We start from the raw sequence: 22,860 nt of genomic DNA on the forward strand, positions 1-22,860 counted from the left end.
GATGGGATTTCAGGTCCCTCCAACCCAAACCATTCCATGAATCCATGATCCCAAGGTGCAGGTTGGTGGGATACCCCTGGGCCGGTGGGGTTTAAATCTAGACCAGACCGTGCAGAGGATTTTGTGCAGCTCCTCCAGGCGTGGAGCAGCTTTTCCTGGGAGTTTGGTGGCTCCCGGGTGTGGAGCAGCCTCCTGGCCCAAGCAGCTCTGGAAATGCATCCAGGGCTGCGGCCTGGGGCTGTTCCTGTGTTTTCTGTGGATCTTTCCTTGAGTTTTCCTGTGCCATTCCTCCGGGAGGAGGGGATTTAGCCCCCCAGGAGCGCCTCAGAGCTGCCAGAGCCCCTGCCCGAGGTCCATCCCCTCCAAACCTCCAGGTTTCTGTCCCCTGCTTTGGGACGTTCCTTCCCCGTGGCTTTCCCCCTCCCATCTGCCGGCCCGAGGCTCCGGTACCCTCCTCGCCCGTGGGCAGGATTCCGATCCCGGAGCCGTCTGGGCCCTGCAGGAGCAGCCCCTGCTCAGCCCCGGAGGCCAGAGCGGATCAGGAACCCTGAATCCATGTGGGAATGTTCCTGTGATCCAGGGAGGATCCCCCTCCGAGCCTCCCCATGTCCCAGAGGGGCTGGCTTGGGGACACTCCTTGTTTTGGGGGTGCTGGGGTGGGTGGCAGCTTCATGGGCTGAGTTTGGAGCCAGGTGCATCCATGGAAAGAGAGGGAAAATCTCCCAAGGGCATCTCCCAGCTGTGTTTTGGGGAGGTTTAGGCCAGAGCCACCTGTCAGGGTTGGGATTAAGATGAAGGATCTCAGAATGGCTTAAATGGGAAGGGAATTTAGGGATCATCCCATTCCAACCCCGACACCCCCACTGTGCCAGGCTGCTCCCAGCCCCAGTGTCCAGCCTGGCCTTGGGCACTGCCAGGGATCCAGGGCAGCCACAGCTGCTCTGGGAATTCCAGCCCAGCCCCTGCCCACCCTGCCAGGGAACAATTCCCAATTCCCAATCTCCCACCCAGCCCTGCCCTCTGGCAGTGGGAAGCCAACCCATGGGTGCAGGGTGTGAAAACCACGTTCACTCTCCTGTAAAAAGCTCAATAAAGGACAGTAGAGACGAGGACCACAGAGCACAGGTTATTATGGCTGGGTGCACCTTGGCACTCAGCCAAGAGCACACTGTCACCTTTGGGGACACCCCTTAAATACCTCTTAATTACATCAGCCTGTTGCATATTCATAGACCCTTATGCATAGTAAACTTTTCCCCAAGCTAGTTTACATGCTCCAAGAGTTGTTTAGCCTGGCTCCTCCTCGGTTCCACCTTTTCAGAGCGTGCCCATTCCTGGGCTGTGCTTTTTGTCCTTTTTATCACCCCCAGTTTGGCCCGGGCCCACACTGCCTTCAGAGGTGAGTGCTGATGGGGGCAGATGTGCCCAGGTGTGCTCATCCTGTGTCCATCGGGTGTTATCCCAGCCCAGCAGGCATTTTAACACAAGCACACTGAGAGCAGCTATTGCACTGAGCTTAATTAACAACAGCAATGAAAACTATCTTTATAACAAAGCTATTTAACACCATGTATAAAATCCATTTTAGTATTTGCAAAAAGCCGATATTACAATATGTATCTGTAACTCGGGGGTCCTGCCCCTGCCCTCGGCTGGGATCCCCAGGAAGGTGGGAAGGGCGGGTTGGCCATGGATCCATTTCCACGGTGCCTCTCACCGGTGCCACCTCGGCTCTGGTGGCTCCTGTGGCCGCTGTCACCCGTCTGGGCAGTGCTGTAATTAATTCCCTGTAATTAATTCCCGGTAATCCGCGGGGCGGCTCCGGCCTCACCTGGGCCGGCGCTCACCGGAGGGTCAGAGCGGGCAGGGCCGGAGCTGCAATCGGCTTAGGGGGGTCAAGGGAGGGGACGGGGGACGGGGGACAGGGGATGGGGACAGGGGGACAGAGGGACAGGGGGACAGGGGGACGGGGGGATGGGGGACCGGGGATGGGGGACAGGGGATGGGGGACAGGGGATGGGGGACAGGGGATGGGGGACAGGGGGACAGGGGGTGGGGACAGGGGGACGGGGGGATGGGGGACCGGGGATGGGGGACAGGGGATGGGGGACAGGGGGACAGGGGGTGGGGACAGGGGGACAGGGGGACAGGGGGTGGGGGGACAGGGGATGGGGACAGGGGGTGGGGGACGGGACAGGGGGTGGGGGACAGGGGGATGGGGGACAGAGGGACGGGGGATGGGGGACTGGGGGATGGGGGACAGGGGGACAGGGGAAGGGGGGACAGGGGATGGGGGATGGGGACAGGGGGTGGGGGGACAGAGGGACAGAGGGACAGGGGGACAGGGGATGGGGGACAGGGGGATGGGGGGATGGGGGACGGGGGTGGGAGACAGGGGGTGGGGGACAGAGGGACAGGGGATGGGGGACAGGGGGATGGGGGGATGGGGGACAGGGGGTGGGGGACAGAGGGACAGGGGATTGGGGGACAGGGAGACAGGGGAACAGAGGCACAGGAAGATGGGGGGACAGAGGGACAGGGAGACAGAGGGAGAGAAGGGATAGAAGGACAGGAGGGACGGGGACAGAGGGAGCTGCTGGCACCTGGGGGTGGGGCACTGAGCCAAGGGGGGTGGCCATTAGAGGCTGGGTGTCGCGGGTGGCAGCAGTGGCACCCTGGGGGACCGGGTGGCTTTTGCCCTCTCGGGACACTCCCGTTTGTCGGGGCTGCTGATGGGTGGCACTGCAGATGTTGTTTGGGGTGGGGTGGGAGTGCACCTCAGGGGCGTCGGGGCATTTCTGCTCTCTCTGGGTAAAGCCTTGAGGTCCCTGCCCCACCTCACTCCTGGCATCCAGGGAGAGAAATTTCCTGGAGGATTTTCCTGGAAGTTTTCATGTAGGGTTTTTCTGGAGGATTTTTCTGGAGGATTTTTCTGAAAGTTTTCCTGGCAGATTTTCCTGTAGGATTTTCCTGTAGTGTTTTCCTGGAAGGTTTCAGGACACTGCCTCATAGATGTTGTGTGGTTTCCTGGAGGATTTTTCTGTAGGGTTTTCCTGTCGGGTTTCCTGGAAGGTTTCAGGACACTGCCCCACAGATGTTGTGCGGTTTCCTGGAGGATTTTCCTGTAGGGTTTTCCTGTAGGATTTTTCTGGAGGATTTTCCTGTAGTGTTTTCCTGGAAGGTTTCAGGACACTGCCCCACAGATGTTGTGCGGTTTCCTGGAGGATTTTCCTGTATGGTTTTCCTGTAGGATTTCTCTGGAGGATTTTCCTGTAGGGTTTTCCTGTCGGGTTTTCCTGTAGGATTTTTCTGGAGGATTTTCCTGTCGGGTTTTCCTGGAAGGTTTCAGGACACTGCCCCACAGACGTTGTGCAGACAGGGAGCACCTCATTCCCTAGTGGGATATGAGGGCAGTGGGGCTGTTCCCTGTTCCTGCAGCCGGGTCCTGGTGGGGTTTTGGGGCCAGGGAGAGCAGAACCATCAGCCCTTTTTCCAGAATTCCCACTCGCAGGTTGGGCTGGGAGCCCAAATCCACATTTTGAGTGCAGCCCAGTGTGTAAAACCCTTTATTTGGGATAATTGTAGGTGAGTGTAGGGCACAAAAAAAGCATTTTATTTTGGGTAGTGTAAGGCGGGTGCAGGGCACGGTGCTTCCTCTACCCCAAAAAGGGGCAGCTCTGTGCCCTGGGTCTTCTCCTGCCCCGTGTTCCTGTGCCTCCTGGCATTGATGCACCCCCCAAAATCCGGGAATGCCACGAGTCCCAGAGGCCGGTGATACGAGCTGCTGAAAATAGGGGATTTATCCACAGCCCCTGGACTGTGCTTTTTGGGACGTGGGCAGGAGGGGAGGCAGGATGGGGCTGGGGTCAGCACGAGCTCTGGGTGCAGCGAGGATGTTTTTGGGGTGCTGTGTTTGTAGGGAAGAGCAGAGGAGACCCCCGCTCCTTCCAGAGGTGATTCCTGCTGAAGAGGGGCACAACCCTGCCGGGATTGGCCCCGTGACTCAGTTTCCCCCTGGGTGACAAGGGGGTGGCACCGAAATTCCTGGGAAAAGTAGAAATTTCTGTCCCATTGCTCAGGCAGGGTTTGACCACCTCGTCCAGTGGATCTCCTGTACCCATCCCACGGGGAATTTCAGTATTTCGGCCTCCCTGGGGTTTATTACACCTAAAAATCCACCAAAGGGAAAGCCCCAAGGTTTCCTGTGCTCATCCCACAGGGAATTTCAGTGTTTCAGCCTCCCCAGGGGTAAATCCTATTGTATTACACCCTAAAAATCCACCAAAAGCAGAGCCCTGAGGTTTCCTGTGCTCATCCCATGGGGAATTCCAACGTTTCAGCCTCCCCAGGGAAATCCTGTTGTATTGCACCCTAAAAATCCGTGACACGCGGGTCCCCGGTGTTTGCTGCTCCCTGCCCCGGTCTGGAGCGGGGCAGGGCTCTGGGTAATCCCTCCCTGGCACATCCCCAGTCCTCGCCCTGGCCCTCCTGAACTGGGCACGGCTTGAGCCGAGCCCCGCGGGCGCTGGCTGGGGAGCGCTGCCAGCCCCGCTGCCAGGGCTGGAAGTGCCACCAGCAGGAGGAAAAGCTGGATTTTGAGAGCCTGGCTTGCTGGAGCATCCCCTGAGCCTGGGACAGCCGGGCGTCCTTCCCTGGGAGCTGCGGGGACCATCCCGGGGTGTCCCAGGGTGGGACTGGGGCACCCCCAGGTCCCTCCCAGCCTGTCCCAGTCGGGGTTTTCAGCCTGGAATTTGGGGGCTGGGCGCTCAGGGAGGGCTGGACGGTGGGACCGCCCATGCCAGGCTTTGATGGGCATTCCCAGGGGACAGCAGGGTCCCCAAGGAATGGGGACATTCCCGAGGCTGCCGGAGCTCCGCTCCCAGGGATCCCCAGGGTGGATCTTGGGGTGTCTGGGCAGAGCCAGGACTGGACTGGATGATCCCTGGGGGCTCCTCCCAGGAATTCAGGATATTCTGTGATTCCAAGAATTCCTGTCTGAGCATCCCAAAAATGTTGCTCAGCTCAGATCATCTTCCCTGGACACCCCAGTGTTCCCACAGGCCCAGCCCAGCAGCCCCTTCAGCCCGGGCTGGGCTCTTCCCTTTGCCCACAAAGCACATCCCACACCTTTTCCAGCATCATTCCTGCTGCTGGGTAAGCTCCCACAATTTGTGGGAATATTTTAGGGGAAACCACCACCAGCCCTGCAAACAGCCTAAGAGAAAGAGGCGGATTTTTGGGGTAAATTCTCCCTTTTTGCTGATTTTCTTTTTTAAACCAAGCAGCAGCTGGGGGAGCTGGGACCCGGCTGCTCCTCTACTGAGCAGAAATCCGTGCTGCTGGTGCTTTTTCCGTGCGGAATTGTGGCAGCCGGAGGATTTGAGGAGGCTGCCAGGGGGAGGCTGGATCTTTTATTAGAGCAACTGATACGGTTGGGGAAAAAAAGCTCCAAAGCAGATCAGCTTTTGGGCTCACCAGTCCTTATTCAGGTTCTAAATAGAAGCAGCTCAGTCAGATCCCTGGCTTTATTTTAATCATTTTTAGATCTGAAAAACACAAATGAAAGAAAACCAACTGGTGAGCTGAAAGCTTTTTCCCCCTTTCTCTGGTGGTTTTTCTTTTCTGCCTTTTTTTTTTTGTTTGTTTCATTTGTTTTCCTGGGAGCCTCGTGTGTGGTACTTGGCAGAGCTGCTGGCTCAGTCACGACCCTGACACCCCCAGACACCCCAAATTTGGGCTTTTCTCACCCCTCCAGGAGAGGTGGAGGCCAGGACAGCTGGATCTGCTCCCAGATCATGCCAGGCTCCAGGAAAACACTGCCCAGCTGCTTTGGGACTCATTTCCCCCCTGGATGTCAGGGATGCTCCCAGTCCCTCAGGGGGCTGGCCCTGGGTCAGAGCTGGCCCCAGGAGCCTGGGGGCTCCGTTCTGTGGCCTTGAGTCATTCCCAGGATTCATCCATCCCTGGGGAAGGAACATCAGTGCTGCCTCCAGCCCTGGAGATCACCTGCCCATGGGAAACGTTGGGAAATTGGGAATATCGGCCCTCCTGAGAGCCTGGAGACACAGAGCTGCCCCAGGCTCCTGGAAAAGTGAAAGGGGCAGAAATCCCTCTGCCGCCCATTCCCAGCGGGGAATCCCAGGGATGCGACAAAGGAATGGCACAAATGTGGTGGGACGAGGCCTTGGATGCCACCCCCTGTGTCCATCCCACCAATCCAGCCTGGAGCAGAGCCAAGGCTGCCTTTGTTGAGAAAATGCTGGAATTTGTCACTGCTGAGCATTCCCCGCTCTGCCTCAGTTTCCCTCTCCCTTGGCAGCAGTGGGGGAGGTTCTTCCACGGGAGGAATTTGATCCCTTCCATCAGCAATCCCTTGGGATGAGGGGATGGAGGGAGCCAGGGATGTGAGGGGCTCCAGAACCCCTCAAACACCATCTTAGCTCCAGCTCTGCCTCCTGTCACTCTGTAGAATCACAGAATTCCAGGATTTTTTGGGTTGGAAGGTCCTTAAAGCTCATCCCATTCCATGCCAGGGACACCTTCCACTGTCCCAACCCTGTCCAGCCTGGCCTTGGGCAATTCCAGGGATCCAGGGGCAGCCACAGCTGCTCTGGGAATTCACGGAATCACAGAATTCACAGAATCACAGAACTCACAGAATCACAGAACCACAGAGTCACTGGGTTGGCAGAGACCTTCCAGACCATCGAGTCCAGCCCAGCCCAGCCCCTCAACTCAACCCTGGCACCCAGTGCCACATCCAGGCTTGTTTCAAACACACCCAGGGATGGTGACTGCACCACCTCCCCGGGCAGCCATTCCAGAACTTTGTCACTCTTGCCATGAAAAACTTTCTCCTGACACCCAGCCTGGATTTCCCTGGGGCAGCTGAGGCTGTGTCCTCTGGTTCTGTCAGCTCCTGGAGAAAGAGCCCAGCCCAGCTGGGCACAGGCACCTTTCAGGAGCTGCAGAGAGCGCTGAGGTCACCCTGAGTCTCCTTTTCTCCAGGCTGAGCACCCCCAGCTCCCTCAGCCGTTCCTCACAGGGTTTGTGTTCCCAGCCCCTCTCCAGCCTCGTTGTCCCCTCTGGACCCTCAACGTCCTTCCCAAACTGAGGGGCCAGAGCTGGACACATGTTCTGATTTGAAAGCAAAACCAGTGAGGGACTCCAAGTCAGAAATACAATTTATTGGGAAAAGGGAAACAACCAAAAATACATGTAACAATAGAAAAGGAAGACCATTGACAAAGTCAGAATACAACCTGACACCCCTCGGCCAGCGTGCTGGTAGCAGCACAAACAAGTGGCTGCAGTCCTCTTGGGGTGGCAGATGTGGTTCTGTGTCTTCTCAGAAACCTGTGGGAAGGCTGCCTCTCTGTCTAGAAACCTGGATTTATCCAGGTGGGAATGCCTGGCTCCTCCCCCTGGGCGGAGCATCTCACCATGGGCTGATGTTATTGTGAGGCACGAGGTGTGTCCTTGATCACCTGTGAACCAGAACTGGCTCTCCAGAGTGTAACCTCTGAGCCATGTGGGAGACATTGGTGGGCCATTAACAGGAGATGAGGAACACTGCCCAGAGGTGAGAGGTGATAGGAAACTTCTTGGTCCTCAGTCTTGGACAACACTCCAGCAGTGCCCAGCACCGGGGCAGAAGGAGCTCCCTGCTCCTGCTGGCCACGCCACTCCTGGCCCAGGCCACCGGGGCGCTCTGCTGGCTCTGTCCGGCCGCTGGCCACTGTCCCCAGGGCCCTTCCCATCCCATCCCATCCCATCCCATCCCATCCCATCCCATCCCATCCCATCCCAGCCCATCCCAGCCCATCCCATCCCATCCCAGCCCATCCAGCCCTTTCCCTCTGCTCAGCCCGGGGCAGAATTCCATGGCGGGAGGAGGGAAGGGTTCTCTGGGAGCGGGGAGGGATCCTGGCATGGATCCCCCAAAGCTTTGGGCTGTTGGCGCCCAGGAGCACACGGAATCACAGATATGATATCTGCAGTGATTTATTGAGAGCTCTGGGAATCGGGGTACAGCCCCAAATCTGACTCCGACACGACTTTCGAGCTGAGCGTATGTTATATTCTATCGTTATATAACTTAAATATTCATTTTCAAACTTACATTGTTCTCGTGTATACATTGACATGAGTTCCTCGTGATCTTTCTTAGGTCCCTGACCACAGTTTCTCATGATTATTCTTACGATTAAACAGTAATTATATTTAATTACTAAACAATCATCACATCTAACAATTTTATCATTTATCATGTACTAGCTACACAGGTGCAGTTCTAGCAAGGTACAAGGCTACATGTACCCAGGGTATTTATTTTTTTCCAGGGCCTACTAAACTTAATTTTCCTTTTAACCCTAAATCCCCATGATTTTAAACCCCTTTTACTATCAGGGGCTGATGCCTAGAGGCGTTTCCCACTTTCCCTCTCTCTGCCAGCTGTGGAAATGCCACCACCCCAGCGGCTCCATGGCTGGGAAATGGATTTGGAAGGAACTTTAAAAAATTGGATGGAATTTGTAAAAGCTGAGCAGACCAACATCCATGGAATTATCCTTGGGAAGGAGGGGTGGGAGCAGCTCCTCCAGCTCCACTGCCCTGTGAGAGCTTCAGGGGTTTTATTGTGGGATATTTCTTTTTTGGGTTATTTTTGTGGAGATTTTTTATGATGGGTTTTATTTTGTTGTGGTTTTTTTTTTTTTTTTTGGTGGTTTTGTGGTTTTCTGCTGTTGTTGTGTGTGGTTTTTCTGTGTGTGATTTTATGTAGGGTTTTTTGTGGGGTTTTGGGGAAAACTGCACAAACAGAGCAGTGGTGGAATGAGAACTAGCTTGGGGTTTCTTTTTGGTTTCTTTTGTAGGTTTTTTTGTTGTTTTGGTTTTGAGGGGGAGTATTTTTATGGTTTTATTTTGGCTTTGGTGGATTTTGGTGAGTTGGTTTTTGTTTTGTTTCAGTTTGTGTTGGATGATGTTTTATTTTCATTTAGAGATGGGGTAATTGAGAGGTGTTTTAAAAATTTTTATTTTTTAAATTTTTAAAAAATATTTTCATTTTATTTTTTTTACCCAAATTCCTTATTTCATGGCATTTTTAAGTCAGCATTTCTTGTCTCAAGGTTTGCATATAGAGGCACACTATTGTGAGATTTCTGTCTGGCTTTGAGGATTTTTTACAAATTAATTTCCCACAGGTTTGGGGTTTTTTATTTGGGTTTTTTTGCTTTTTTTTTTGTTTGTTTGTTTGGGGTTTTTTGTTTGTTTTTTTTTGGTGAGTTATATTTTGTTTGGTTGGTTATTTTAAACCCCTGGCAGCAGCAAACTCCAAGAACTCCATAAATATTTGATCAAATCCTTCCGGCACCGCCACCATCCCGCAGAAAACCTGGAAACGCTTCCCACCTCTTCCCAAAATCCCCAAATCCCCCATTCCCCATCCAGGAAGAGCGGGATCATGGATTGGGATTGTCCTTCCCTCTTTTCTGGGATTTATTTTCCGGGTAAGCCGAGCCCAGCGGGGCCGGGATCAGAAACCGGAGCTGGGCCAGGCTCAGGTCAGGGCTCAGCTGATTCCAGACTTTTCCTTTCAGCTGGAAACCTGAGCGGGATCCCTCGGGAATGAGAAAATAACACAAAAAACGGCTCCTGGTGGCTAAAAATGGTGGGGAAAGGGGGAAACAGTGCTGGGAAAGAGGGTGAAAGTCATGGAAAAGGGGCAAAAATGATGGAAAATGGGAAAAAAATGGTGGAAAGGAGGAAAAAAGTGGTGGAAAAGGGGGAAGAGTGATGGAAAAGGGAAAAAAGTAGTGGTAAAGGGGGAAAAGTCATGGAAAATGGGCAAAAATTATGCAAAATAGGGGGAAATGGTGGAAAGGAGGAAAAAAATGGTGGAAAAGGGGGAAGAGTGATGGAAAAGGGAAAAAAGTAGTGGTAAAGGGGGAAAAGTCATGGAAAATGGGCAAAAATTATGGAAAATAGTGAAAATGGCGGAAAGGAGGAAAAAAGGGGTGGAAAAGGGGGAAAAGGGATGGAAAAGGGAAAAAAGGGGTGGAAAAGGGAAAAAAGTGGTGGGAAAGGGGATAAAAGTAATGGAAAAGTGGCAAAAATGATGGAAAATAGGGGGAAATGGTGGAAAGGAGGAAAAAAGGGGTGGAAAAGGGGGAAAAGTGGAAAGGGGGAATAGTGCTGGAAAAGGGGGTAAAAGTCATAGAATAGGGACAAAATAGGATGGAAAATAGGAAAAAAAAAAGGGTGAAAAGGAGGCAAAATGTGGTGGAAAAGGGAAAAAAGTGGTGGAAAAAGAGAAAAAAGTGGAGGAAAGGGACAAAAATTGTTGGAAAAGGAAGGGAGAAGTGGTAGAATAGCAGAGAAAAGTGGTGGAAAAGGGGAAAGAGATTCTCACTTTTCCTGAATTAAATTCAGGGGGGAAAAAAAGGAAAGGGATAGGAAAATAAAGATGAAAATGAGGCTGGATTTTTTAAAGGGTTTTTTAGTGGATTTTTGTTGGTTTTGTTTTGGGGGGTTTTTGTGATTTTTGTTTTATTTTTTATTGATTTTGCTTTTTGGATTTTTTTTGTGGTTTTCTTTCAGGTTTTTTTAGGGCTTTAGGGCTTTTTTTGCAAGTCTTCTGGTGGTTTTTTGTTGTTTGGGGTTTTTTTGATGGTTTTGTGTTTTTTTTTTTCTTTTTTTTTTTTTTGTTCATTTTTCTCTTGACTTTGGTTTGTTTGCCTTTAAATTTCATTTCCATTTGCATTTACCCCCAGTTTTTGTGTGAAAGCGAGGTGAGGCCATTAAAGGAGTTTGATTCCATTTCCAGCTGAACAATTCCAGCTCAGGGCAGATAAATCTGAGTTTAGGCCTCTTTGAGCACTGAGCAGAAAGAGAAAATTCAATTTTTTCCCATTAATTTGAGCACCGGGGGGAGTGGGAACCACCAACCGGCTCCTGAGCGCCTTTGGAGGGTGGATTTTGCAGCTGGAAAATGCGGATTGAAGGAATTTTGTGCTGCTGGGACACGGAGCAACCGGGAATCGCGAGCGGGGAGGGAGCGGGGTTGGGTTTCCCCCGCTCCGGGAAGAACAAGGGCAGCTCTGTCCGAGGCACCAAAGCAGCCCCGACCCGGGATTTCCTTCCCCTTTCCCTGCTGCTGCGGTGGGAAGGGAAAACTGAGCTGGGAGAAAGGATTTTTCCATGGAACTCCTGGGTGTTGATGTTTCCTTGGCTGTTGGAGGGAAAAAACGGGATCCCGTGGGCAAAAAGTGGTGGAAAATGGGAAGAAGTGGTGGAAGGGAGGCAAAAAGTGGTGGAAAATGGGAAAAAGTGGTGGAAATGAAGGAAAAAAGTGGTGGATAGGGGCAAAAAGTGATGGAAAAGGGGCATAAAGTGGTGGAAAGGGGAAAAAGTGGTAGAAAGGGGCAAAAATGGTGGTAAAGGGGCAAAAAGTGGTAGGAAATGGGAAAAAATGGTGGAAAAGGAACAAACATTGGAAACGAGCAAAAAGAAGGTCCTTCCCAATGGTTTCCTTCCTCTTTTTCCTGCTACTGGGGTGGGAAGGGAAAACTGAGCTGGGAGAAAGGATTTTTCCATGGAACTCCTGGGTGTTGATGTTTCCTTGGCTGTTGGAGGGGAAAAATGGGATCCTGTTGGCAAAAAGTGGTGGAAAATGGGAAGAACTGGTGGAAAGGAGGCAAAACAGTGGTGGAAAAGGGGGGAAAAGTGGTGGGAAGGTGAAAAAATGGTGGAAAATAGGCAAAAAAATGGAGGAAAATGGATAAACGTGGTGGAAAATGGGTAAAAAAATGGTAAAAACTGAAAAAGTGGTGGAAAGAAGCAAAAGCAATGGAAAAGGGGCATAAAGTGGTGGAAATAAGTGAAAAAGTTGTGTAAAGGGGCAAAAAGTGACAGAAAATGGGCAAAAATGGTGGAAAAGGGGCAAAAAGTGCTGGAAAATGGGAAAAAATGGTGGGAAAGGGACAAATATTGGAAATGGGCAAAAAGAAGCTTCTTCCCAATGTTTTCCTTCCCATTTTTCTTGCTGCTGGGGCTGGAAGGGAAAGCTGAGCTGGGAGAAAGGATTTTTCCATGGAACTCCTGGGTGTTGATGTTTCCTCAGCTGTTGGAGGGAAAAAACAGGATCCTGTGAGCAAAAAGTGGTGGAAAATGGGAAAAAGTCATGGAAAGGAGGCAAAAAGTGGTGGAAAAGGGGGAAAGTGGTAGATATGAGGCAAAAAATGATGTAAATGAAGGAAAACATGGTGGAAAGGGGCAAAAAGTGGTGGAAAGGGGCAAAAAAGTGGTGGAAAAGGAGCAGAAAGTGGTGGAAAGGTGAAAAAATGGTGGAAAATGGACAAAAAAGGTGTAAGTGGCTAAAAGGGGTGGAAAATGGGCAAAAAGTGGTGGAAAATGGGCAAAAGTCATACAAAGTGGGAAAAAAGTTAGAAAGGGGAAAAAAGTGTCAGAAAATGGGCAAAAAGTGGTGGAAAGGGGAAAAATGGTGGAAAAGGGGCAAAAAGTCGTGCAAAATGGGAAAAAAGTTGGAAGGGGGAAAAAGTGACAGAAAATGGGCAAAAAGTGGCAAAAAGGGGGCAAAAATGTGGTGAAAAAGGGGCAAAATTTTGGAAAGGGGAATAAAGTGTTGGAAAATGGGCAAAAAGAGGTGGAAAATGGCAAAAAGTGTCGAAAAATAGGGGAAAAGTGGTGAAAAATGGGGAAAAGTGGCTGAAAATGGGCAAAAAGTGGCAGAAAATTGGAAAAAAGTGGTGGAAAGGGGCAAAAATGTTGGAAAAGGGGCAAAAAGTCGTGCAAAATGGGAAAAAAGTTGGAAAGGGACAAAAAGTGATGGGAGATGGGCAAAAAGTGTCGAAAAATGGGGGGAAAGTGGTGGAAAATGGGAAAAAGTGGCTGAAAATGGGCAAAAAGTGGCAGAAAATTGGAAAAAAGTGGTGGAAAGGGGCAAAAATGGAAAAGGGGCAAAAAGTCGTGCAAAATGGGAAAAAAGTTGGAAAGGGACAAAAAGTGATGGGAAATGGGCAAAAAGAGGTGGGAAGGGGCTAAAGTGGTGAAAAAGGGGCAAAAAGCGGTGGCAACTGGGAAGAAAGCTCCTTCCCGCTGCGAGGCTGGGGGAGGGAATGGTTCCTGTCCCCCGGGAGCGCCGGGTGCCCCGGCGTGCCCCCGGCTCTGTGATCAGCCCAACCATCTGCGGGAGATTTGGGCGCTCCCAGGAGCTGCAGCTGCCACCGAACCCCTCCCGGCTCCCAGCAGGGCTCGTGCTGCTGGATTTGGGAGCCTGGAATTCCAGGGATCCACCCCAGCGATCAGCCGCGCCTCGGGAATGGAGGAAAACATCCAAATGGTGGTTTTTCGCCTTCCTGTGCTGGGCGATGGGCAGGGGAGCGGTTCATGGAAATGTCCTGAAAATGGGAATAATTTATTCAGGTCACCGAAATCCTCTCAGGGATGATTTTGGGATTAATTAGGAGAGAGGAGTCTGTTCCCCAGCAAGTCCTTCCCCACAGCTTGTCTGCCTCAGGTTCCTTTTTATGGGAAAATATATATTTTTAAAATTTTTCTGAGTGTGCAAACCTTCCCATAGAGCTTGTCAGGTGTGGCTAAAAAGCTCTGGAATTTTGGGGTTTTTTTTGGTTTCTGGTTTTGAGGCTTTCAGGTGCAGATTTCTGAGGTTTTCTTCCTGCTCAAGAGGGCTGAGAATGAACTTTTTTTCACTGTCTCATTGCTGGGAAGAGCCAAGAGGTTCTGGAGACTAAAACTGAAACTTGAGATTTTTTTTTTCTTTTTCCTGGGATGGAAAATTAAAAATAAACGTTTAAAATAGAAGGAAATTGAAAAAAAAATTGAAAAGGAAGCAGGTGCATATCCAAACCCAGGAATATTTGGGGGAAAGGGAAAGCAGGGAAACGTGGATGGGACGTGGATGTCCCTATTAAAAAATGTCCCCAGCACCCCTGGAATGGGACAGGAGCCACTCCCTATTCCTGGATTATTTGCAGATCTTTTGCAAGCAGGTAAACTGAGGCACGCGGTGATTTCATTTTCCCCCTGGGCACATGCGCTCCCTCAGAGCTCTGAATTTCAAACAATTCAATTTAAAAACCCATCAAAGCCCGTTTTTCTTGGCCAAACTCCTTCTCCTTGGGCAGGGAGCACAGGAGCAGATTCCATCGGCTCGTGGAGGAGCTGGAAGGAAAACAGGGAATGTGGGAATCCCTAAATGCAACCTGCAGCACCCTGGAGCCGTCGGGATTTAACAGGCAATGCCCATCCCTGTGCCAAGCACTCTGGGAGGGAAATAAAAGGAGAGACCTAAAGAAATTCCCATTTTGGAGCTCTCCGGGAAGCGGAGGGAGCTCTGGAATGAGCCTTGGTGGAGGTGAGAGAAGCCCGGGACAGTTGTGCACGTTAAGCTGCAATAGGATTACAGAGCAGAGCAAATTAAAACAATTCCCTAATGAGGAGGGGGGGGGGATTCCAGCTGGGATTGGGGCTGGGAGAGCCGGGGAGGAAGGAAGGGATGGAACAGGCAGGAATGGATGGAATGGGACAGGAATGGATGAGGAGGGGTAGGAATGGATGGAGCTGAGGCAGGGATGGCACAGGGAATGGATGGAACAGGGGCAGGGATGGATGGAACAGGGAATGGATGGATGGAATGGGGGCAGGGATGGATGGAACAGGGAATGGATGGAACAGGGGCAGGGATGGGGCAGGGATGGATGGAGCAGGGGCAGGAATGGATGGAATGGGGGCAGGAATGGATGGAACAGGGAATTGGATGGAACAGGGGCAGGGATGGATGGAATGGGGGCAGGAATGGATGGAACAGGAAATGGATGGAACAGGGGCAGGGATGGATGGAACAGGGAATGGATGGATGGAACAGGGGCAGGGATGGATGGAACAGGGAATGGATGGAACAGGGGCAGGAATGGATGGAATGGGGGCAGGAATGGATGGAACAGGGGCAGGGATGGATGGAACAGGGAATGGATGGATGGAATGGGGGCAGGAATGGATGGAATGGGGGCAGGGATGGATGGAACAGGGGCAGGGATGGATGGAACAGGGAATGGATGGATGGAATGGGGGCAGGAATGGATGGAACAGGGGCAGAAGTGGATGGAGCAGGGAATGGATGGAGCAGGGATGGATGGAACAGGGAATGGATGGAGCAGGGTCAGGGATGGGGCAGGGATGAATGGAGCAGGGGCAGGAATGGACAGAGCTGGTTTTCCCAGAGGGATGATGAAACTTGGGAGCCTCCATGTCCATTTTTAGGATGTGCCTGGCTTCTTTCATTGGCAGTGGAGAATCCATACAAATCCGGGATAATTGCAGGTCCTCCATCAATGTTAATGATTATTTTCCTTGTAGAAAATGAGTGGCCAATTAAATCCAAACATGCTGGGCTTTGGGCAGCTCTTAATTGGGGGTTTAATTAATCTGAGGAACAATGAAGGGACACGAAACAAGGGGCTGGTGCTGGCTGAGCTCGTGTCACATCTTGGGATGTGGGATCTCTGCTGGGATGAGCACCCACACCCCTTTTCCAACATCCTGCACCCCAAATTCCAGCCCATCCTCCTGGGCTCTGCCTTGGGGATCTCCATCCCGAGCAGCTCTGGTGGTCCTCAATCCCATGGTGGTCCTCAGGCCCATGGTGGTCTTTTCCCAGGTTCCTGCCCAGAGCAGCTTTCCAACAGATTTATTTTTAGCTCCCAGCCTTGGATCAGGGAGTGGAAATTCAGCAATGTTTTGGAGTGGGAAAAGAATCGTGGAGTTTTTAAACTTTAGAAACGATGTTTTCATTCCAGATTTTTGTGGAGCTCGTATTATTCCAGCTGTTTATAGTATCCCTAAATCTCTTGCTGAGATGAGTTACTGAGGTTTTCAGTATAAAAGACCAGGAAAGGACTTCTGAGGGGTGATTAATTGAAAATATCCCATAGAAAATATTCAAAGAATCAACATTTCTCCATGATATATTCTCAGTGTAAAAGCGTTTTCCTGGAGAAAGAATCTTTCTGCTCCTGATGGATTCCTGCCCTGGCTGTGTCATTCCAAACTTTCCAACGTGCCCAGATCTGCCATGGGATGAGCAGCCTGGGGTGCTGCTGATCCATTGGCTCCATCCTGGCAGGGCCACTCTCCTTCCACCTCATCCTGTCCCTGTGCCCCCGTGGCACTCGGAGATGCTGGAATGGGATTTGGGTTTCCCAGAGCTTCCCTGGATTTGGGATTCCCAGAGCTTCTCCAGCTTTGGGGTTCCCAGAACTTCTCTGGATTTGGGATTCCCAGAGGTTCCTCCATATTTGGGATTCCTAGAGCTTCTCCAGGTTTGGGGTTCCCAGAGCTTCTGTGCATTTGGGATACCGAGAGCTTTTCTGGGCTGGAATCCAAACAAGGGTAGAGATTTTGGGTGTTTGGTTTTGCTGTTCATTTTGGAAGTGGGATGGGCAGGACTGGGATGCAGAGATGAGAACCTGGACATGGCACCAAGGGATGGGAATCTGTGGGATGGGAATGGATCCTTGTGTCACCTGCACAGCCCTGTCCCGTTCTCCAGGTGCTTTCACCCTGATTCCATCTTCCTTTCCCTCTTTCCCCTTTGGGATATGGACCTGGCTGCTTCCCTGTGTCCCTGCTGCTGCTCCCCTTACCCTGCCTCAGCTCCAACCCATATCCCAGATATTCCAGAGGCTGCAGGATGGACACAGGGATTCCTATCATGGAGTAAAATCCCCTCCATCCCCAGCTCTCCCTTCCAGGTCTTCTCATAGCAGGAACCTCCTCATCTCCAGCCATTTGTGGTCCTGGGGACTGTGGGACGGGTGGGCTCCTCAGGATGCCTGCCTGGACTTGGACTGAGCTCCTTGGAATTCTGTGTTTTCCTGGAATTCATCACTCTGGAGCTGCTTGTGGATGCTGCCAGTGAACCTGGCTAGGAAAGGACTTGGCCACCTGGACTCGTCCCCTCAGCTGAAGCTCCGGGCACAACCCAAACCTGGGTCCCAGACTCAGGAACATTCCAGAGCCAGATCCTGATTTCCTTTCTGATTCTCTCAAGGAAAGAACTCCTGAGGTTCTCCCGCAGGCAGGAGGGCTGGGGACACCCTCGGGCTGGGATGTGTCCTTGTCACCTCCTACCTGGAGCAGATCCCTCCTGGAGCTGCGGGTGCTGCTCCCACCTTCCTCAAAATCCATGGATGGATGCTGGAATTAAATCAGGATTCCCCCCATGTGGAGGGCTCCCCCAGGGGCTGGGGGTGCTTCCTCTCGCTCTGCTCCCCTGTCTGAGTGCCCCAGCCCGGGAAGGAGCCTCCGTCCCGGGTTTGGGCTGGAGGACACCACCCGCGGCTCCAGCGGGATGCGTCGCCATGGAGGCGGCGTTGCCTGGCGACCGTGGCGATGGCGACCGGCGCAGCGGGGCCTGAGAGCATCCCAGGCAGGTTCCCCGGCCTCTCCCGGTGCTTGGAGATGGATTGATTTCCCAGGTTTCCCTCCTCCCCGGGCCAAGCACTCGGCACTGAGAGCTTTTACCACGGCAGCGTGCTTTGGGAGCTGTTTTGGGGCAGATTCAGAGAGTTTAAATCCCGTGGAGTGGAAATGCCCTAAATAATAAAACAGCCTGCCAGTGGAAGGAGGGATGTACAGGGAATTTAGGAAGCTCCAAACCAGGTGCTCCCTGTCCCCTGGGATGTGTTCAGAGATGAAAAGGGGTCTGTAGGAACATCCTTGTGCCACACGTGAAGGTGACAGGAGGGTCCCTTCTGTGTCTTGGTTTCCACTTCTTTTAAGCCCCCAAATCCTATGCAAAAGCCCTTCCATGGAGTGGAAAATGTCCTAAATATTAAAATGTCCTGACCCTCCCTGGCCGGGGAAGGAGGGATGTACAAGGGATTGAGGAAACTCCGAACCAGGCACTCCCTGTCCTCCGGGATGTGTCAGAGCTGCAGAGGGTTCTGCAGGGCTGTCTTTGTACCATGAAGGTGACTGGAGGGTCCCTTCTGTGCCCTGCATTTTTTAAGCCCCCAAATCCCCTGGAGATCTGCTCCTGGGGGGGCTGAGTGAGACCCTTTACCCCAGATTTACCTTTCTCACCTGTAAAATGGTGTCACCCCGGCTGCCAAGGGGAGAGGAGAGGGAGGGGGTGACACTGGCCATGCTGGGTGGTGACATGGAGAGGGGCTGAAGCCTCCCTGACCCCCTGCTCAGCTCGGATGCTGCCAGGCCAGGGGCTCCGAGCCCTCCCTGGCTTTCCAAGGCTCTCAGTGTGGGATTTGGGTGGGATTTGTGCTGTCGGGGCCCCTTGGCTGCTGTTCCCTGGCATCCCAGCCAGGCTGGAGGCATGGAAGGGGGCAGGGAGTGTCCGGGTGGGAATCATCACCTGCCCATCCCCCTTTTCAGGTGGAAAAGGATCCTCTGGGATGAGGTGGGGGATGTGCTTCTTATCCGAGCTCGATGTCACTGCCTGTGACAGCCCGTGTCACTGCTGAGATCCAAGCCCTTTGTGTCTGGCGCGTATTTGGGGTCATTTAGAGCACAATGAGGGAGCGTTCAGTGAAATGTGACTTTCTGGCCCTGCCCTGGAGTCTGCTCTTCATCAGGGCTTGTTTTTATAGCAGCAGAGCTGCGACCTTTGGGTCCCTGCGGGATGGGAACAGGGCCATTCTTGGGGGTCTGGGCGATGCCAGAGCCGGGTCCTGGCCGGGCTGCGCCAGTCCCCCCGTCCCTCATGGGACTCAGGGATGTGCCAGGAGCAGTTCCCTGGCGGCAGGACAGTCCTGGGCACAGCCAGCTCCTCCCTGGGCACACGGAAACCTTCCCACTCCTTATCCAGAAGTGAGGCAGGCCCCCAGCCCAGCCTCATCCCGCCGCCTCCAGCAGCTCTGCCGTGATCCCGGGGTTAATTTCCCTAATGAGGCAGCGCTGAGCTGGGGAAGGAATCCTTGCCAAGAGCCGTCAGCTGGGCGGTTGGAATTGCGGGGATGGGAGCTGCTGGCCCTTGGCTGGAGCTGGCTAATAAACAGCATCCTGGTGCCACCAGGGCAAGGGGTGACAGCGGTGACAGGGGGAACAGAGGCAGGGCCAGCAGCGTGCTGGGATTACTGGAATTTCCTCCCTGCCCCAGGGAACTCTCTGCCTGGCCCAGTTTTGGATTGAGCACCTGGCGAGGGCTGCTGGGAGCACCTGGAATGCTGCAAGCCTGTCCCTTATCCCAGCCATGGCAGATGGGGACATGGCTGGTGTGGCACCCCCAGCCCCCGGCTGGCACGGGATCCGTGCCCTGGGAAAGGTTTTCTCTCTGGAGCAGCAGCCCCCTCCCTCCCTGCCACCATCCAGGGGATCAGGGGCTGCAGGATGGATCTGGACATCCGAGGGTCCCTCCAGCCATGGTCTGACCACACGGAGCCTGCTGGGGCAGGGATAAAGTCTGGAGGAAGTTTCTGTTTTGGGACAAATCCAGGCAGCTGTGGCTTGGCTTAGGGCTGAGACGGATTGGGAATGGGGGCTGTGCTGAATTGGGAATGGGGGCTGTGATGGATGGGGAGGGGGCTGGGATGGATTGGGACTGGGGGCTGGGATGGATTGGGAATGGGGGCTGGGATGCACTGGGAATGGGGGCTGGGATGGATGGGGAGGCAGCCCCAGGTTGCGAGGTGGGAGCTGCTGTCCTGAGTGATTTGTGGTTTCCTGGACTGGCAAACTCTGCCTTCCCTCCTCCCCACCCCGGTCAGGCCAGGGGAACAGCCCCTTGTTCCTGGGGGAACAGCCCCTCATTCCCAGGGGAAGCAGGCTCTCACCCCTGGGGGAAGCAGTTCCTTATTCCCGAGGGGAGCAGCCCCAGGAGCAGCCCCTCATTCCTGGAGGGAGCAGCTCCTTTTTCCTGGGGGGCAGCCCCAGAAGCAGCCCCTCATTCCTGGAGGAAGCAGCTCCTTTTTCCTGGGGGGCAGCCCCAGGAGCAGCCCCTCATTCCTGGAGGGAGCAGCCCCAGGAGAGGAGCAGTCCCTCATTCCCGGGGAGGGGGAGCCAGGCACGGCCGGGGGCACACAGAGCATTAACGATCCAAGCACTACTAAATCCAAATAAACCCTGACTGCTCCCAAGATTTATGGCGCGAGCCTGACCTCAAACCGTCGGGGCTGCAGCCGGGAGAGAGAGCTACGTCAGCACCATGGGAATGGAGTGGTGAGGGGGCTTCTTCAGGAACAATATCCCAATGTCCCAAGTACCCCCTGTGCACCAGGAACACCTGGAGATTGTTCCCAAATCTTTCAGCCTCTGTGGAGTTTGGCTGGGGCTGTGCTGCAGGTGGGGTCCCCCAGGTCTGGTCCTGCCTGTGGGGCTGGTGTGGGGTTTGTGCTGGTCCTGGCTGGGACTTGCTCGGGTTTGGGGTAAGGTGGATGGATGGATGATGGATGGATGGATGGATGGATGAATGATGGATGATGGATGGATGGATGGATGAATGGATGGATGGGTGGATGGATGATGGATGGATGGATGGATGGATGGATGATGGATGGATGATGGATGATGGATGGATGGATGGAGGGATGGATGGATGATGGAGTGATGGATGATGGATGGATGGATGGATGGATGGATGGATGGATGGATGGATGGATGATGTATGTATGTATGTATGTATGGATGATGGATGATGGATGATGGATGGATGGATGGATGGATGGATGACGGATGGATGGATGGATGGATGGATGGATGGATGGAGGGATGGATGGATGGATGATGGATGGATGGATGATGGATGGATGATGGATGGATGGATGGATGATGGATGGATGGATGGTTGATGGATGGATGGATGGATGGTTGATGGATGATGGATAGGGGATGGATGATGGATGATGGATAGATGGATGGATGGATGATGGATGGATGATGGATGGATGGATGGATGGATGGATGGATGGATGGATGGAGGGATGGATGGATGGATGGATGGATGGATGGATGGATGGATAGGTGGATGCATGGATGCACAGATGGGGGCTGCTGAGCCAAGCTGGGACTTCCTTTCCCATTTCCTGCTCCAAGCCCAGAGCCAGGACTCTGGAATGGCCTCATCTGGTTCCAATTTCAGGAGGAACAAAGGGAGTGAGGCCATGTGGCTCCCATCAGGGAGAGGCTTTGCAGGTCACACAGGGAGAATTCCAGTCTCGGGAATGGGGGTGGGCTGGGAAGCGATGGGCTCTCCTCATTTCTTGGGGAGCCTTGATACTTCTGGTATAAAAACATCAAGAGGCAAATGAGTCTGATTCCCCATGCTTCTTCCTGCACCCCTCAATCCTTGGCATTTTTCCTTGCCTTCCCATCAGTTCTGGTGACCTGTCTCGTATTTTTGGGCTGTGCAATTCCCAAATCCCTGCGTATTTATTCTGCTGGATCACAAATTCCAGTGAGCTGCTGGTGAGGGGGTGTTGGGAATCCAGGATGCCCCCCGAGCTGGGGGGCAAAGGCTGAATATTCCCAGAGATTTGGGAAGCACGTGGGGTGTTGGAGACAGGCAGGATACAGCCGGTGGCTGCTGGGGAGATCTGGAACAGATCCGACCAGACACAGCTCAGACACTTAAAACGCAACTCCCCCTGCCCTTCTCGAGCTGCTGGATTCTCTCCTGATGGGAGAAGGGATGTGGAGGGGCGGCGGGGGGGCGGCAAGACACGAGTCAGGTCCCAAATTTCTCCACCTGGCTGTTCAAAACTCCTTCCTGCTCCAAGCTGTAGCGAAAACAAAGAAACCCCGAGTTGTTTTCGGGAGGTAAAATGCTCTGAGAGAGACAGGGACTCTTCAAGGCCTTGATTTGAAACTGAAGCTGGAACCTGGCTCGTTACATCTTGAAACATCCGATGCGATCTCGCAGATCAAAGCCGCCTTGTTTGCCTTGTAATGAGGTGTCAAAGCGTTCCCTTGCAACGCCAACAGGAGACACTTTGATCTGCAAAACAAGATGTTTAAGAGCGCTGCTAGCGAGGGCTCCCCGTGTTTTCGCAGCTCTGGGAGGCAGGGGAATATTTGAAGTCTGCTGTTGTTTCCTCTCGAGGCTTCCCAAGCTGTGGCAGCTGATGAGGTGTTGCTGTCACACCGGAGCCAGGACTCACAGGGAAATCATCGAGCTGAACAGCAGCCAGCTGGAGAACCAAACCAAGCATTTTTCTTACAGTTTCCATAACGAATTGTTGGGTTTTCCCCTAAAAAAAAAAGGCCTTTTTATCCATGGGAAATGCTGGAGTCGTTGTGAGCTCACTCTGAGCTGTTTCGGGGGAGAACACTGCGATTCTGGGTGGTTCAGCTGGAAGCCGTTTGTGCTGCTGCTGCCTTGGCCTGGCTTTTCCCGTGCCTCAACCCACGAGGGGTGGCTGGGGCGTCACCCGGCTGGGGCTGGAGCCGCTCACGCGTCCCTCCGGTCACAGGCTCAGCGCTGGCGCAATGAGAACTACGAGAGGCCCGTGGACCTGGAGGGCTCCGGGGACGACGACCCCTTTGGAGAAGATGAGCTGGATGACATCTACTCCGGCTCTGGCTCGGGGTGTGAGTGGCTGAGGGACTCCTGGGAAGGTTCTTGGCTGGCTGTGGGGTTGGGATGATCCTGGGAAGGTTCTTGGCTGGCTGTGGGGTTGGGATGTTCCTGGGAAGGTCCCTGGATGGCTGTGGGCTTGGAGGGCTGAAGAGGGCATGTGAGGGAGGGAATTGCCCTTTATCCATCTCTGGAGTTGTCCTCTGAGACAGAAGTGATGGGAGCTGTCCCTGAAGTTGGGCTCCAGTGCCTCCATGTCCCAGTTCAACCTCTGGCCCTACTGGGCAGGACTGGAC

The 22,860-nt window shown here is 53.2% G+C and overlaps 1 protein-coding gene across 1 annotated transcript in view; it reads left to right on the forward strand.

Moving 5' to 3' along the window:
* Positions 1-22,860, forward strand: part of SDC3 (syndecan 3) — a 52,467-nt gene that overhangs the window by 19,217 nt on the left and 10,390 nt on the right. Inside the window, exon 2 of the mRNA XM_021528376.2 lies at positions 22,461-22,578. Within this exon, the coding sequence (XP_021384051.2) occupies positions 22,461-22,578 (118 nt within the window). The remainder of the gene's footprint in view (positions 1-22,460; positions 22,579-22,860) is intronic.

The sequence above is a fragment of the Lonchura striata genome, chromosome 26, assembly GCF_046129695.1.
Source record: "Lonchura striata isolate bLonStr1 chromosome 26, bLonStr1.mat, whole genome shotgun sequence".
Lineage (NCBI taxonomy): Eukaryota > Metazoa > Chordata > Aves > Passeriformes > Estrildidae > Lonchura > Lonchura striata.